Source organism: Pararge aegeria, chromosome 15 (assembly GCF_905163445.1).
Source record: "Pararge aegeria chromosome 15, ilParAegt1.1, whole genome shotgun sequence".
Lineage (NCBI taxonomy): Eukaryota > Metazoa > Arthropoda > Insecta > Lepidoptera > Nymphalidae > Pararge > Pararge aegeria.
Genome location: NC_053194.1, coordinates 9,078,425 through 9,094,914, shown reverse-complemented (window position 1 = coordinate 9,094,914; position 16,490 = coordinate 9,078,425). Strand labels below are relative to the sequence as shown.

At 37.3% G+C, this 16,490-nt stretch overlaps 1 protein-coding gene across 3 annotated transcripts in view; it reads right to left on the bottom strand.

The window, feature by feature from the left end:
* Window positions 1-16,490, bottom strand: part of LOC120630059 (proto-oncogene tyrosine-protein kinase ROS) — a 50,769-nt gene that overhangs the window by 10,476 nt on the left and 23,803 nt on the right. For all 3 annotated transcript variants that reach the window (XM_039899191.1, XM_039899192.1, XM_039899193.1), the window contains exons 3-25: window positions 12,092-12,151; window positions 11,801-11,891; window positions 10,823-11,043; window positions 10,036-10,278; window positions 8,945-9,092; window positions 8,511-8,630; window positions 8,092-8,428; window positions 7,798-8,007; window positions 7,318-7,719; window positions 7,002-7,235; window positions 6,720-6,921; window positions 6,439-6,628; window positions 6,246-6,364; window positions 5,720-5,915; window positions 5,227-5,393; window positions 4,698-4,885; window positions 4,285-4,483; window positions 3,830-4,099; window positions 3,552-3,757; window positions 2,659-3,476; window positions 2,119-2,259; window positions 1,282-1,513; window positions 376-572 (exon numbers count right to left, since the gene is read on the bottom strand). In XM_039899191.1, the coding sequence (XP_039755125.1) occupies window positions 376-572; window positions 1,282-1,513; window positions 2,119-2,259; window positions 2,659-3,476; window positions 3,552-3,757; window positions 3,830-4,099; window positions 4,285-4,483; window positions 4,698-4,885; window positions 5,227-5,393; window positions 5,720-5,915; window positions 6,246-6,364; window positions 6,439-6,628; window positions 6,720-6,921; window positions 7,002-7,235; window positions 7,318-7,719; window positions 7,798-8,007; window positions 8,092-8,428; window positions 8,511-8,630; window positions 8,945-9,092; window positions 10,036-10,278; window positions 10,823-11,043; window positions 11,801-11,891; window positions 12,092-12,151 (5,191 nt within the window). The remainder of the gene's footprint in view (window positions 1-375; window positions 573-1,281; window positions 1,514-2,118; window positions 2,260-2,658; window positions 3,477-3,551; window positions 3,758-3,829; window positions 4,100-4,284; window positions 4,484-4,697; window positions 4,886-5,226; window positions 5,394-5,719; window positions 5,916-6,245; window positions 6,365-6,438; window positions 6,629-6,719; window positions 6,922-7,001; window positions 7,236-7,317; window positions 7,720-7,797; window positions 8,008-8,091; window positions 8,429-8,510; window positions 8,631-8,944; window positions 9,093-10,035; window positions 10,279-10,822; window positions 11,044-11,800; window positions 11,892-12,091; window positions 12,152-16,490) is intronic.

Here is a 16,490-nt window from a genome sequence, read left to right as displayed (position 1 = left end):
TTTTGGTGCAAAGACGCTAAAAAAAATGGTCGCGAACCAGCTCGAAGTTGCCTAGTGTCCGACAGAAAGAGCTCTTTGTCACTATCAGATAGCGTTGCTAGGAAATTAGGAGGTGAACTGGGATCATTGACATCGTTCGAAGAGGCGGCCCTTACAGCTGGACCGGGGCGGTTCACTTGTGCCATGGAAAGGATGGTGGCTGGAGTAGCAACCGCGAAATGAACATAGAAATTTTAGTCAGCTCTATTGCTCGACAATATCGTGAAAACCGGAGGGAAATACTGCATGAAGCTCATCAGCAACTTGTCGTTGGCCTTTGCTTAGTCCAGAAGTGGCATGCAATAAGTTGAGGATAATGATCAAATATGGAAGTACCTAATGTCAGATAGGTAAATTGGTCGTCAACCGGCCAATAGTACGGCTCTGCGTGCTCGACGTATTGCAGATGCAAGCGAAAGCGATACCGCGTGGCCGGTTGCAGGGCACTCGCAAGCCACTCTGCATTGTCGCTTTGTTCGCAGGCTATCCATTGTTCCAGCTCACTAGAGTGTTCTGTGTATTCCACTGCGTACCTGTATATTGAATCAAAAGAAGCATATTTATTTTTCCATACAAACTATTTCATAACATTCTAAGTGTTTACTTATGACCCTATTGAAGATAAAAGACTGACACGCGCATAGTCCCTACGCTACGCGACGCGCACCTAATGGAAGTTGCAGGAGTCATTTGATTTTTATTTAAAATGTGATGTACTTATCTGATATCTCTTAAAAAACTATGGAAATGCTTTACTCAAAACTATTAGCTTTTCGGTTTCACAGATAAGTCTCAGAAACAGTTAATGATATACCTCTGAAGTATGATTTCGGTTTTTATTTACACGCTGAAAGAGGTGGACTGAGTCTGAAAACGAGACACTAATCGATCGCATACAGTTAAATAGGTACCTTTGTATATAAAAAGGACAAAAACGTAGAGGACGCCTAAATAAGAGATGGTTGGATTACAATCCGAAATAAGTGTAAAATGAGTGGCTATTTTTGTAATTGACATTTCGCCAACTACTATTAGAAGAGCGCGAAGGGCCTATAAAAGAGGAGGACTGGCCCAGGAACCCATCAATGGAAGGCTTTTAGGTTAAGGAGGACGATAATGATGTATATGATTTAGGTAGTGGAATTAAAGCTGTCGAAAACGGAATGGCATTATTGGATGGCGAGGCAATGGTTGATAATCATAAGCTTCAAGACATTTGGATTTATAAGTAGCTGAACTCACGAGTGAATCTTGTAAGAGGTAGGAGGCGGCCAGATGACGGTGAGGGTGTATGCAGTAGCATTGCGCAGCGCGAGTGGCGCAGGAGGCGGATACGTCCGCAACCGCAACGGCGCCGAGTCAGCTGCGACTGAGCTGTGTCGCGAGCGCGCACGTACCCATACCGTGTATGCTGTGGCCGGGGACAGCCGTGACATGTTCCCCGTGCGCCCTGCTACTACGTATGTGTTATGCTCTGTCAAAACAACAAAATGCTTTTTACAAAATACTAATAAATAGTCCATACTAATGTGTATAAATAGGAAAGTATGTCTGTTATTTTTAGTTTGTTTGTTTCCTATGTTCGACTCAATCAGTGCAACGATCTTGATGTAATTTGCCAAAAAGATATAAAGTTTGTATACTAGAAATGGATGTAGGATACATGTTTCCCGGAAAAGCACCAGAGTACCGTTCCCGGGAAATTTAAATACAGCTTGGAGACGGACATGGAATCGTTTTATCTCCGTAAACTAAGGGCTCCCACGTGATTATTATATACAATACCGCGGATTAAAGTCCCCGGAAACAGTTTTATGTTTTGTATTTCTTAAACGCTATTATTGTTAAAGTTACCTATCTTATACTGATATATTAGATTTAGATTGTCAAAATACATATTTAAATTTTGTATATATGTGTATACTTAGTGTTACCAAAAGACCAATAAGTATTTTTATATTTAAAAAAAAATATTACACATCGAAAAGATCATTTAAATCCATGTGCCCAGAATGTACCTTCAATACTCCTTTAATATTATTTTAATGTTCAAAAAACAATCTTGATGAATTTATTTACCTTTTATGTTTCGTGGTACTGACAATGAGTCGTCTGTGCTCCAATGCAGTTCATAATAAAGACTAGGGTCTGGGGTCCATTCAACTTGTGCCCGTACTGGGCTCAATACGATAACAGTTACATCCTTAGGAGCAGTGGGAGCTAAAAGCCAGTAAATGTTATTATAAGTTACATAATATGTAAATATATTGTGCAGGATAATAGGGCTACACGAGTCTTTGCGGAAAACCTCGGACTATTGCAAAGGAACGGAAACCAAGAAAGTTTTTTGCATTATTTCCAAGGGTTTGTTACCCGAATATTTCGCATTCTTTATCCTTTCTTGGGCATTTCTTCTTCTTCTGCTTGCGACTCAGGTTCATTTGGTCTCTCGTGTCATGAGCTACGATCTATTGTAATGTTTCTTAGGGTTGTAACAAAAATCTAAAGCGTGATTAGGATAGGTTAAAACATTCCTCTTATATTTCGTTTTCAATTATCCTTAACAATCCCTAATATCCTGCGCTGAAAACACTTAATCAGAAAATTGGTACATCTTACCTTCTGCCGCTGTTTGTATTATTAAAGGTTCGCCGAGAAGCGGTTTCATCTCATGCAGTTTGGCGTAGTAGTTAGTTGCTTCAATCATTACAGTATAGTTTGTAAAAGATTTTAATTCTTTCATTGCGACTATATCGTTAGTAGATGTAATGTACTGACATGATTCCTTATCACAAATACTTGAATCATTTTTCACATGTATACGATAGTAAACGGTATATTCAGTGGCAGCCATTTCATATTGCAGTTTTTCACATTTAACTGGTTTGCTTACTGGTGGAAATTTTAATGTAATGCTGTTCGCCGAATGAGACATAACATGTGGCACCAGTTTTCGTGAACTTGGAAATAAACATTGTCTGGGAGGGTAAGGTTGATTTCCTGGATCTAGAGCCATAATCTTGTACCCAATAGAAGACTTCACCTGTTCTATTTTGTTTCCCTTGAATTTGTTGGTATAAAAAATATTTTTTTCTGTAGAGTTATACCAATATAGATATTTGCTATCTATCGTAACTGCCATTGGGGGAAAGTCGTACTTCCTTTTTTCTGTAGCGTTAACTATTACTTTACAGATACATCCGTTCATATCGGACGCTGTAATATGATTTGCCCATGGATCTACCCAATAAAGCTCGATATCTTTTTTCGTCATATCAATCACGAAGCTTTTAGCTACATGTGGATTTTGAGGACAGTTGCATTTATCTTCAGAATTATGCATTGTAAAAAATGTTTTGACGTTGTTTCCGTTCACATTTGATGTCATTAATGTCCCAAGTCCTTTGTGATTACTTTCTTCGTACCAATACAAAGATCTGAAACATATAAAAACTTAGTAACAAAAGTGTATGTTTTTAATATCTACTATTTTCTAAAATTTGATTTTTTACCGCAATTTTGGAGCAATTTGCAAACTGTAAATTGGTTGTTTCCTTGCTAAAACTCTGGTAATATGTGGTCTTGTGTTGGGGATGCCTAAGTCAGCTCGATACATCACATACGACTCTGTTGATGTTATTTCTAGTTGAGTCCAATACACTGATCGGCTAACCCAATCCACACAAATGCTGGTAGCAGTTCCATTGATGGATGTTAACTGAAATATTAATGAAATTAAATAAATAAGAATTATAAGATGCAATAGGATATTATTAAAAAAATGTCTTACTTTATAGTTCCCACTGCCATTGATTCTAGACGAGAATATTTCTTCTAAATTATTAGCCCAGTAAGCAACATTTTCTTCGATATTAACAACAAAATCGATCGGTATTCCAGTACTCTTTGGTATAAGTTCACTTTCTCCAGAGTCCAAATCAACTATTTTAATTGATTCTTGTGAAGATATTATTACTTTAGGTATTGGATTTATTTCATCCGACGACGCGGAGACAATTTCAGAGTATTGCCCATATCCAGCATCGGTAAATGCACGAACCTATAGGAATAAAGGTTCATGTATTATTTTTCGTTTTCTTCACCAGCTTTTGTATGTTAGGGAAATTAATATGCTAGAGTTTCATAAATGTTTTGTTTAATTTTATTAAACGACCTTTAAAACATTAACTAAACTTTACTTCACGAACCATGCCCCTTAAGTGTTTCTTAAATAGTATTTGTTACCTGGAAGAAGTAAGTTGAAGCTGGTGCAAGATCCCTTAACATGAGTTGCGTGTGCAGCGGCGAGAGACGAGCATCAGCGCATGCTGAAGGTTTGACGGGTGCCCCGCCTACCGCCCAGCATTGGGCCTCGTATCCACGCACTATGCCATTACTCCTACTAGGCGCTTCCCATCTGAACGTCGCAGTAAGTGGACCGCCGCTATAGTAAAATTTGATACATACGTAATTTCAACTTAATTAATTAAAAATACAATTGTAGTAGATATACTTGCGGGCAAAAGACAAGCAAGAAACGAAGGCATACGTAGACCAAATATTAAACATTAATATCTGCAGTGTTTCGCTTGCCAAGGTACTTACTCTCTGTATACAATTCTTTAACTATTTGTTCGCTTGTAGTCTTAGGAACCTACCTATGCGCAGGTTGTATATAGACGCGGGGAGCTCGCGGTGCGGCTGGTGGTGCCTGTGGTGTTCTGAGAGCTGAACGTGCGACGGAGCCGCCGCCCCACTGAGTGTGAGCCCGCACCGTCACTTCCATACTACTATACGGCGCCACGGAACGCGAGGTCACTTCCACCCACGCTACATCCACCGTCCTCTAAGCAAAAATAAAACAAATATGAAGATCAAATCTCCTTCTGAATTTGCGCGAAGTCTGATATTAAGTTGTCCAAAGGTTTCAGGTGCATAAACTAATTCGTCATAAAGAGACTTTTATTGCTTTAGTGGTTAATCTAGTAAGCTAAAGTTCATTAACGCAACACGAAAATTATTAATAAAAGACGAGCTAATGAATGTCTTTGACAGCAAAATAAGTTCACGCAAATTAAACCCGTTTGCAATCTGGAATAAATGGCCGCTAGACGATTTATATTATTTTTCAATAATTTCTGATCCATCTATTAGAACAGTTTGGTGTCAACGACAATAGTTGTATACCTCAATTTTATACTGTCCGTGGAAGTGCAAGCTGACATCATAGTATACTCTGCTAGTGTTCAGGTTGACACGCGCTGCTGACGCCCATGTCACGTTAAACTTGTCCCATTCTCCTTCCACCGCAATTGAAGTTGCGTTAATTGTTTCTGGTATAGCGATTATAGATTCTGGAAATTTTGCAAAAAATATGAAAAAACCTAATGCCTAAAGCATGCACCTAATTAGCTCCAGAAATAATTAAATAATTATTTAGTACATGACTTTGAAATAAAGACATTATCTCGACACTTATGATTTTTAAACAGACGCTAACAAAAAGTGTATGTATGTAATGCAAAAATATTCGCAAATGGACCGTATTCCTTATGATTGATGGAACGAGATTGGTAGGTATTTAGCATGAAGGACAAAACTTATTGGCATTTTTATGGCTTATGTCTCAAATATCTCGTTAAACATAAACATGTTTGAAAATTATGAAAGAGTTACTTACCACTATTTTTGTGAAGTGTAGGATCTCTCACAGCAATAACGTGAACCCGGGGTATTAATTCTGCAGTATATTTTCCAGCCAAGTCTGATACTACCGCTCTCGACGAATCCTGCACCCAGACCAGCCTACCACTAAAGTAGCAAAGTGGTCCAAGGGTAGCCGTTCCTGATAAACGTGTCACTAATGATCCTGATACCTGCAAATTTATTTTACTGTTTTAGATTTCTTATATATTATATATTCTTAGAGAATGATGCTCTTATTTTTATGTTTTATTTATTGATAAAGTAGTGCTTCTTTATAAATTTCACCACTAAATGGATCCCGCGATGTACGTTTTCTATTAATTATTAACTCCTTTTCTACCCGGCAAAATAGCGGAATAATAAGTTCCTTGGTGGTTCCTTACCACCTTTAGACCTTTACTAGTAGAGTGTATTTATAAGACTACACTTCTTTATCAGAGTTATTCAAACGAAATGCATTGAAATGATAAGTGCTACTTTTTCACATTTTAAAAACTAACCTCGTTAATGCCAGCTGATATTTGGTCCGCTGTTGGTGCTCGATGCAATTCAGAACCATCGTAGCTCCTTACTAACCAATATAACCATTTATTTTCCAGGTCTGCTGTAAGTCCCATCACTAAAATTGATTGCAAGAACAGTAAGATTATGTATCACCACATTGAATCATTCAAGTAAATAATCTATTCATACCTTGTTTACCGCTAAATAATTGAGCGGGATAATAAATAATTTTATTCTCTCCATTAAGTCTTGAAGCTTCTACTGCATGACCAGTGTTCCAGTAAATGTATGCTTCTAGCGAATCAATAGTAAGCTCTTTTGCTACTGTAACTATTGGAACTGGTTCACGATTTCCACCGTCAAAATTTCCTCTGGTTATCTAAAAGTGTGTTTAGTTACTAAGTATATCATCTTAATTCAGTATTTCATCGCACGTTGTTTGTTGTTGTAAGATATGTAATGATACATACCAATTGTTGTTTAGGATTTGACCAATAGATTTTTTTTCCAACCCAGTCTACAGCTAAGCTGCCAACATTATCCATATTGGGCATTAAACCCATTTCATGGCTCGTAGTATTATACCACATTACAGTGGAAGCGTTAGTGACCAAATACAGTTTGTCTCGGTACCAAGAGATGTCAGTAATATACACAGTTTTAAGGAAGGCTCTGTGGAGAAATATAAAATTAGTTGGTCGCCAAGATCATAGAGCTATGACCATAGTCCTTCTACTGAATCTTACACTCACCTGTGAATCAGAGTCTGCAAGTTATCCCCAGTTAGGTCAGTTTGCAAGAGACCACCGGGACCAGACCACAACAAAGTACTTTGAGAAGTAGTAGGCGAGAAAGTTAATGTTTTTCCAATAAATTCAGAAGACCATGGCCCTGATCCCGATTCGGTAACTGCCGCTACCCGAAATACATATTCCGTGTCTGGTAGCATACTTTCAACGACGTACATTGACTCCGTTATGTTTTCGCTAAAAATTTAAAGTTTTCTAATTATAATACCTACAGATAGGTCCAATATCTTATATTCGGCTTTCAAAAACAGTTACTTACATTGTTATACTATACCCATTTGTTGCTTCTGTTACTTGTAATTGAAATGTCCATTGCTGCCAGGCACCGGTTCCCTGATGTCCTAAAAGATGTGGGGGAGACCACGATACCTTTGCTCGGTGAATTCCCATAATACTTTGAACCCCTAAAGGGGGATTTACAGGAACTGGTATAGGCTGACAACTTCTTAAAGCAACTAATACTTGTCTGGTTGCGATTGTCTTTGTGTTATATGCTAACGGGTATTCATTATGGAAGTAACTGTCGCTTTTCTCGTGGTATTCTTCTGTTAGCATCTCACGTCCATTCGTCCAATAAAAAAGACCATTAGCATAAGCTATAGAACGTGCTGAAAGAAACATTGGTGTCTGCGTCTTACTTCGAAAGTCCGTTACTTCTCGTCTGGAATTAGAAATCTTGTTATTCATAATCACACTTATTACTTTTAAGATATAGTGATAAAGAAAGTTTTTAAATTACCCATCAAGAGAAACTGCGAGCACTGTATTCTGCCTGAGATGTGCGACAAGAAGTCTGAAGTCAGCATGATCTACTGTAAAGGCTCCTAGGTGAGCATCTCTCACAATTTGTTCTGGTGGAGCATCATGTCGAACACCGTTTGAAATATTTGCTAGATCTAATCTGTACAAACCACCACGTTCAACTCCTCGCAATGCCCAAAATAGATACCTAAAATAAATAAAAAGTATGGTCAGAAAATGTCTATATGAAAAGGTTTAAATAAAAAGGGAAGCTTTCAAAAAGTAATATTACCCGTTGTAAGCATCAACCTCAAAATGTATGGGACGCGAATTGAATCCTGACAAGGCAACAATTTTATTTTTTCCATCGAAGTCACATCGCAATATTTCCCAACTTGAATAGAAACTGGTATTTGACCAACTAGAACCTTCTTTAGTGTAGTAAACTTCGCCGAGTACATATAAATGCTTATTAAGCCAATCCACGGACAAATCCAACGGTTTGTACGATATATATTCTGGAGTAAGAATAGCTTTAGAGGAGCTCTTTTTTGTTAAGGAGCTTCGATATACGTATCCGTTTGAAACAGATACAAACAAAGAATCGCTGGAAAAGTCGATACCAACACCTGAAAGTTAACAATGTTTCATGAATCTGTCTGTTCGCAAGTTCCAAAACATAATAAATATTTGTAAAGTACTGTAACTTACCAGTAATATTATGTTCAGTATTATAAAGTTCCACCGGGTCAGATAACATATCGTTTGCTGGCGCAGCAAGAATATTATGTTCGCCTCCTAAAATTAATATAGGCTGCTGACTCGGAACGGCTAGAAAAGTACATTTGTATAGTAAGTAACTATTGTCTGTTTATCTATACACACTTTTCTGATAGTAGTCGTATGTAGACTTCTTGCTCTATGGAGCTTAGTAATAAACTAGAATATGTTTTAAAAATATTAAAAAAATACAACCTTCTCTGATAATAGTCATTTATAGGCTATGGAGGTGCGCAACAAACATGCGTAAGAAAAGCACCAAGATTGTGTATTAGACAAATAAATAGGCTCTAAATTCAAGCTTAGGTTGGTAAATGTCGTGCTGAATGGTTGCCCTGCAGGTAACTTAATGATTTATTGCTTACATGTAGGTGAGGGTGGTGTTTTTATTCTAACGTAGGCTCTAGGGCCCTCTCCGACTGCATTTCGCATTGCAACTGACACTTCGTATTCCCGTGCTGGTGCCAAGTTTTGGAACATATAGAACAGCGTATTGTTTGATGCCGGCATATCCTGTAATGAAACAAAGCCATACAATTTCAATGTTGTTGCATTCCCAACCCGTCATACGTTAGGCTATAGCTGGAACAGTCTGTAGACTAGCCAGACCATCATCATCTTCATCATTTCAACTGATTGACGTCCAAGCTGGACGTAGGTCTTTTATAGAGAGTTCGAAAATCCACGACACTGGGCCGCTTGTTTCCAGCGCATTAATTTTATGTCGGCCGTCCACCTCGTTCGGGGTCAACAAACCCTGCGTTTACCGGTGAGGGGTCGCCATTTCAGCACCTTAGGACCCCAACGTCCATCGGTAGACTGGCCATGGATAATCTAATTTAAATTAATACCTAATGGACTACTTTTGTAGACAGGTATACACAGAAACAGACAGGTAAACGTATTGGGTATAACGTCAAGTCAACTGACAAAGTCATCAAATGTTGCAGTGACAACGGTTATCTATATAGAAAATACCTACATGCTGGCAAAAGTGGCGTCAACGAACGTTATTTTAAGCATTGGAGACTTACACAAAAAAACGCTACTTAAAGAAACTATACCACTTTAAGAATAACAGAACAGCATTGAAGTTCTAGATGTAGGTAGGAATGAAGCTCATAATATCTTAGCCGTATGAATCAGGAGGAGGGTAAACTGGAGGTGCGTAAATCGCTAGAATGACCTGCATGCCGGTGGATTGATTGAATGGGGAGGGACATGAAAGTTTTCGGACTTAGTGGGAATTCTGACCGCGTCCGATGCAGAAATTTTTCCAAATCTTGCCAAAGCCAAAATTTCACTCAAGGACCACAATAATAGGATCGTGCAAGGAGTACAAGCCGCACAACAATCAAAACAACTGGATTGATAACTTAAAATCTTAACTGTTTAGAAATTCAACTGTGTATTAAATATTGCAATTCAGAAAATTTAACTTACTAATACAGCTTACCTCCAACGCATCATTAGTGTTAGGCTGTGTGTCCGCTAGTCGAAGCACGTACGAAATAAGTGGTCCGTTTGGGAAGGGTCCTGGTTCCCATGATATAGCGACACGGCTAGGGTCCGGCGCCGCCGCTCGAAGCGCTGTAGGTGCCGAGCTAGGCTCGCCGCTCTCCAGAGTAGATATCACTACGGAAGGTGTCGAGTACACCGGTTCGCCGTTGTGCCCCGAAAGAAATATTGCCACTCGAAACTGTAATTCATAAGATTTTACACTTATAGTATCATTAAACGTGGCATAACGTCGGAATACTTAGACACTCTTTTTTCGCCCTCTGACATTTGAAAAGTGCTGTTAATTAAAGTGTGAAAAATACTTAATTACTATTTCGGCGTTATGCCACGTTTAACTTGATAAGGCCCATATAGGCTAGTGAATCTAAGGATGACTTCGTGGTTTTTTTGTAACTTTATCTCCATTGTGTTATTTTCGAAATATATTTTGACGCTTCGTTTAAATATTGTACCTACTAGCCTAACAAACAAGAAATTAAGCATTTTCCCAGCGTTGGTACGATGATGACACATGAATAAGCTTCCAAATCATTGAGCACAGTGGTTAGAAATCGACAAAACCTTACAAGTTTGAAAACATACAACAATAAGCAGCCAAAAAAAAGAATTATATATACATATATATATATATATATATATATATATATATATATATATTTATTTATTATGTTCATATAATATATACCTATGAAATAAATTAATCAAAATAGTTTTACTCTTACTCTATATTTTGTATATGGTCTCAAGTTTTCCACGTGAATTATTGACTTGTCAGAATGGCTGGAATTAGAATAGTACTGCCAGCTGCCAGGGAGTTCTTCGTAGCGCCATTGCAAGAGGTAGCTGAGATTTCCAAGATTCGGTGCATCCCAGACGAGGGAGAGAGACGTGGCTGTTAGGCTATCCGCTACTAACGCAGGTGCGGGTGGCGTGCCCAGTAGATCTGAATTGAAAATAAATTACCATAGCAGTACCTATCTCCTGAATAGTCTCCAGACTTTGCTCTACAGGACTACCATTTTTTTCGTGATGAACATTTTTACCCAGAAGACGGTAAAAAATGCTTTTTCTCGGTTTGTCGAATCTAGATCCCCAGATTTCCACAGATCCCCAGAAAACGAATAAATGAACTTCCGTTTTGATGACAGCAATGTAAAATAATGAATGAATGAATGAATATTCTTTTATTGTATACCACATAAACACCACAATATTGAAAAATTGTAAATAAAAATTTAACGAAAAGCATACAATTTGACGTATACAATAATATAAAAAGTGAGGGTAAATATTGTTTTTAAATAAATATCTTCATCGTAGAAAAACGTTTCGGCAAATTGGGATTTTTATCCTAACATTAATAAAAATAAGTGATTGCCCAGTGGTTTGACTTCACTTTCGGGGGGCCGAGTTCGAATCCCAGCACGCCCCTAGAACATTCCTGTGTTATGTGCGTTTTAAGCAATTAAAATATCACTTGCATTACTTGCACTTGCACAATATAAATATTTATAAATAAATAAAAATAAATATCGCTAACACAATAACACAATGAAAACATCGTCAGGAAATCTACATGCCTGAGAGTTCTTTATAATGTTCTTAAAGTGGAGTAAAGACCCTAGCACTGTAGTGGGCCGGTTATGGGTTATAATGATGTTGATTAATAATTTTGAAACTTCTATGATTTATTTAATTACCTCGAACTTTTTGCAAATATGTGTTCAGCGCCTCATTGCATCCCATTACGCAGTACAACTCTCTTGAGATAACAGTTTCTGATGTTACATTCTGCAATTAAAAATCTTCTTATAAAAATGTTAAATATGAATAACGTATAGATACTCGGTATTTACGACGTGCTTTGCGACCTGATATTTTAATAAAGTTTAAAAGAAAACAACTTGTGAATAAGATTAGTAAGCGATCGATTTCTCGATGTATATAGTAAATTAGCTTAGTAAAATTTATGTCAGGATATCAATACTTACGCAAACAGTTTGACAAGAATTTTCCAGTCCTTCTAGCCAAAGATTACACCCGAGTCTGCACTGCAACAAGTAATAATTTTAATTATAACTTTCACATTCGCTATAATCCTTAATATGTTATTTTGTATGCCTGTCATGTCATGCAATCAATGCCAGCAAGTAGATAACAATTTATTACTTTTATACTGGCAAGATCAACTTATCAACGCACATAATAAAAAAGTTAACAATAATTAGACATAATAGTACCTAGGTTTACAAATTAACACCTCCAGGATCAAATAAATTAATATCCAACATCTAAAAACCGATGACAAGATAAAGCTCATAAAATTTACATTTACTACACAGTTACATGATCCACTACCATTAGCTTTTATTAGTAGGAGCTTTAACACGAGTACTTATGATTGATCAGATAAAATTATAAGGGTTATGAAATGGAATAATTTCAGACTTCCAGAATTTTTAGGTTTTGCTTTGAGGGTCTTTGCAGTAATGATCTACCTTAGTCTACAATATAGCTTAAATAGGTATAAGTAGGTATACAAAAACAAATGAAGTACGCAGTGTAGCACTTTTTAAATAACTTTTTAGGTAGGTACCTAGGTAGATTATTTATCTTCTATTGTCCCCAGCAATGAGTCATTATTAGGATGTGCATCATTATACTGATGATGATGTTTTAAAAACAAAAAAGAAAAAGTATTGAAATAATAAAACCTGATCCAGGTACCATTGTACAGCAAAATTAGGGCAATGTGTGTTACGCACGTTCACAGGCCCTTGTAAACGGTTTGCGAGAGTATTTCGCGTATGTTTACATCTTGACGTGCACATGTTCATTTGGACTCCTTCTAAACATTCTCAGACCACTTGCGCTGAACTCAAGTAGTCGTGATTTAAACATTTAAAAACGTTCCAATCCTTTTGACGTTCTGTGGTCTTCTGAGTCTATATGTCTTTTTTTGTGTTTATATGTTACCGCCATTTTATTAAGAAACTATAAGGCACTAAACTGTAATCTAGTACAATAATAAACCGAATGGGCCTGGGGCTTCCTACCAGACCTGTTTGTGAATTATAATCCTTATTGTATGGACTTTAAGGTATATCATTAAAAAAAAACTTGGATTAAAAGAATAGCTTATAAAAGCTTACTTTTAGAGATTACAGAAAACTGTCTGATAGTGATATACTTAAAGTGTTACTGGCAAAGAGTATTAATTCAGAATAAGTACCGTTTATGAATGGTGCAGATTATTTTAAGAAGAAGATGATTAGATAAGTTATTTTCCAACATCAACATTTTCCAATTCAACAATCATTATTCTATCTTGTGAAAGATAAAAGAGGAACCGACTGTTTCTAGCAACCTTGTCATTGTCGTGCATGTATTGTACAGCGACCTTGGTAAAATGAACGAGGCAGGCAGGTTATCTAGCAATTGAAAAATCAGCCCTAAACATTAACGTTTAGGAATTGACTAGCTGTTGTCCGCGTTTATTACGATTTTTAACAAATCCCCTCGGAAACGTTTGTTTTCCTGGGATAAAAATACTATCTTATTCTGCTTACTTTCAACTAACTCTCAAGTTGATTATAAATATAAATAAATATACTACGACAATAAACACATCGCCATCGAGCCCCCAAGTTAGCGTAGCTTGTGTTATGGGTACTAAGATGACTGATGAATATTTTTATCAATAATATACATAAATACTTAGAATATAGATACATATAAACAGCCAGACACTGAAAAACAATTCATGCTCATCACACAAAAATTTACCAGTAGTGGGAATGGAACCCACGGCCATGGACTCAGAAAGCAGGGTCGCTGCCCACTGCGCCAGTCGGCCGTCAAGATTGACGATTGATTGTTGATTTTTTAGTTAGGATAAAAGTTAAGGATTAAGATGACGTATGATTATTTTTGAGGCCGTGTCAAGGATGCAAGCGCCGCAAAGTTGTTTCAAGGTCGTTTCTGCTCTTAAGCTGTGGATAGGTAACAAAGTATATTCTCTAAAGTCTTTGCGGATGCTTTTCCGGCATAAAAAGTTCCTATATCCTATTTCTGTTCCAAATTTCGTCAAGATCGGCGCAGGTTGAGCCGTAGGTAACAAACTAATGTCTAATCTACAGACACACTTAACCGTCTTACGAATTATTCGCACTTATTTGAATGTATTGTATAAGTTTATTATTATAGTACTAGCGGACCCTCGCGACTTCTTCCGCGTATGAGTCAATCGAGAGGCTAGAATATATTCTGAAGCTAACATCATAATCATCGTAGCTAGCTATGTACCTACTATTATTTTACGTGGTAGTATACCACGTAAAATTGTACCTACTATTATTTTACGTGGTAGTATACCACGTAAAATAATAGTAGGATAGGTAGGGTAGGTAGAGTTAGTAACTTGGCATTATTTTAGTTGATACAGACATACATCTTTCCGCTAAATTGTACGTTCTACCTTATTGTGCTGTTGTATTTGTATCTCTGTAAATTTTCTCTGTGGTGTACAATAAAAGTGTATTCATTCATTCATACATCCATCCTCACAAACTTTCGCATTTGTAATATTAGTAGGATGGTACCCCTACGCATGCATTCGATAGTTGTCCTATATGCCTTGCGATTTGCTGTTATTTCAGAAGAGTTATGTCCTTTGTCTCCGACAATATTTATCAGAACTTCATTAAAATTAGACAGTACAAGTGTATACTGTTTGATAGTATACACTTTCAAATAAAAAAAGAATTATGAAAATCGGTTCAAAATTAACAGAGCTATGAAGTAAAATTAATAAAAATTTCATCCCATTTGCCGGAAGAAACTTATTGTTTATCGGAATAAAAAGTACGTTGACTCGGAATATTAGCTACCACTATACCAAATTTTATTTAAATCCGTTCAGTCGTTTTCACGTGATGGCCGGACAGACAGACAGACAGAAAAAAAATTAAATAAAATTCTGTTTTGGACTCACTATCGATTATAAAGCATCCCCCGGTCAAAATTTTCAAAATATATTAAATGTACGGAAATCTTCCAGTTACAGTTATATTATAAGTATAAAGATACAGTACATATAAGAGTAGTAGTATATATAAAAGTGGTGAAAGCCTAGTGGGTAACTTGGGTTCCCTTTTCGGGGGAATCTGATCCTCGACACCACGCACTTTTGCTTTGTACGTTAAAACTCACTTGCTTCATACCTAGGTAACAAAAAAACATCGCGAGGAAGAAGTGAAATCTACCGATCCACACTCGGTCAGCGTGGTGAACTATGGTCTGAACCTTTCTCATTTGTAATGTAATAATAAATTATATTTAAATATACTGTCTAAGTACTTCGGAGGTCGACCGTAGACGTTTTTACGATATAACATGTAGGTTAACTTGATAAACGTGTAACTTGAATTAACGAATCTTTTAAACGGAAATCTCATAAGGACGAAATTGACACGGTGAACCGCTTTCGTAACGGATTTTCACGGTCGAGCTACGGCCTTTACGGGCGGTGACTTGTGAAGTTCTGAGACGCAGGTGCGTCTGCCTTTCTTTACCGCGCCTTTTGTTTTTTATTACATTAATTTAGTAGGGTTTAAGTTTACTTATTTTTTTCACTAAGAAAAGAGTCATAATTTCATGTAGTTACATTAAATGGCGCGATTTCGAGGCATAATCGGAGGAATAGTTCTAGGAGATTTAAATCGAAGGAATCTCTTAGATAAATGAGTTCTGCAATAGCAATGGGCGAACACACAGCTCAGAGTTTTTTTTCTTATTCCACTACATGTTCGCCCTACTGCAATGTCACCTGATGGAAAGTGATGTTGCAGTCTGATAAGGTAGCGGGCTAACTACCTTATCTGCGAGGTAACTTGCCATGGCTCAAGCCTCCCACAAATCAGACAGACAGAAATCAGTAGACAAATTCAGATTACAAATTCCTAAATCTATCCTGTTGAGGATCGAACTTGGAACTTGCCACTTAAAATCACAGCGTTCACCGCTGCGCCACAGGGACGTCAACAAAAAACATCGTGATTGAATGGCGACATCGTATATAGTGGAATGGACCGATCTACGCATGATGTTGCGATTCAGAGCCGGCACAATAGCCGGTAAGTACGCGGAACAATTAGCAGGCGAGGATGAGTGTGCGGGATCTGTGCAGTTTGTTTCGGGTGTATAATAATTACGGGTCGCGACCTCGTCAGCCACAGTTCCATTTGGAACTGGGTCACTGGAATCAGCGCTGTAGCGTATACGGAAATATGGTTGTAGCTCAAACAATTAACTCGTTACTATACAATTGGCAGATCCTTCCATTAACCACCTATCTGATCTAAAGTAGATGCAATATACGAAATGGGAAAA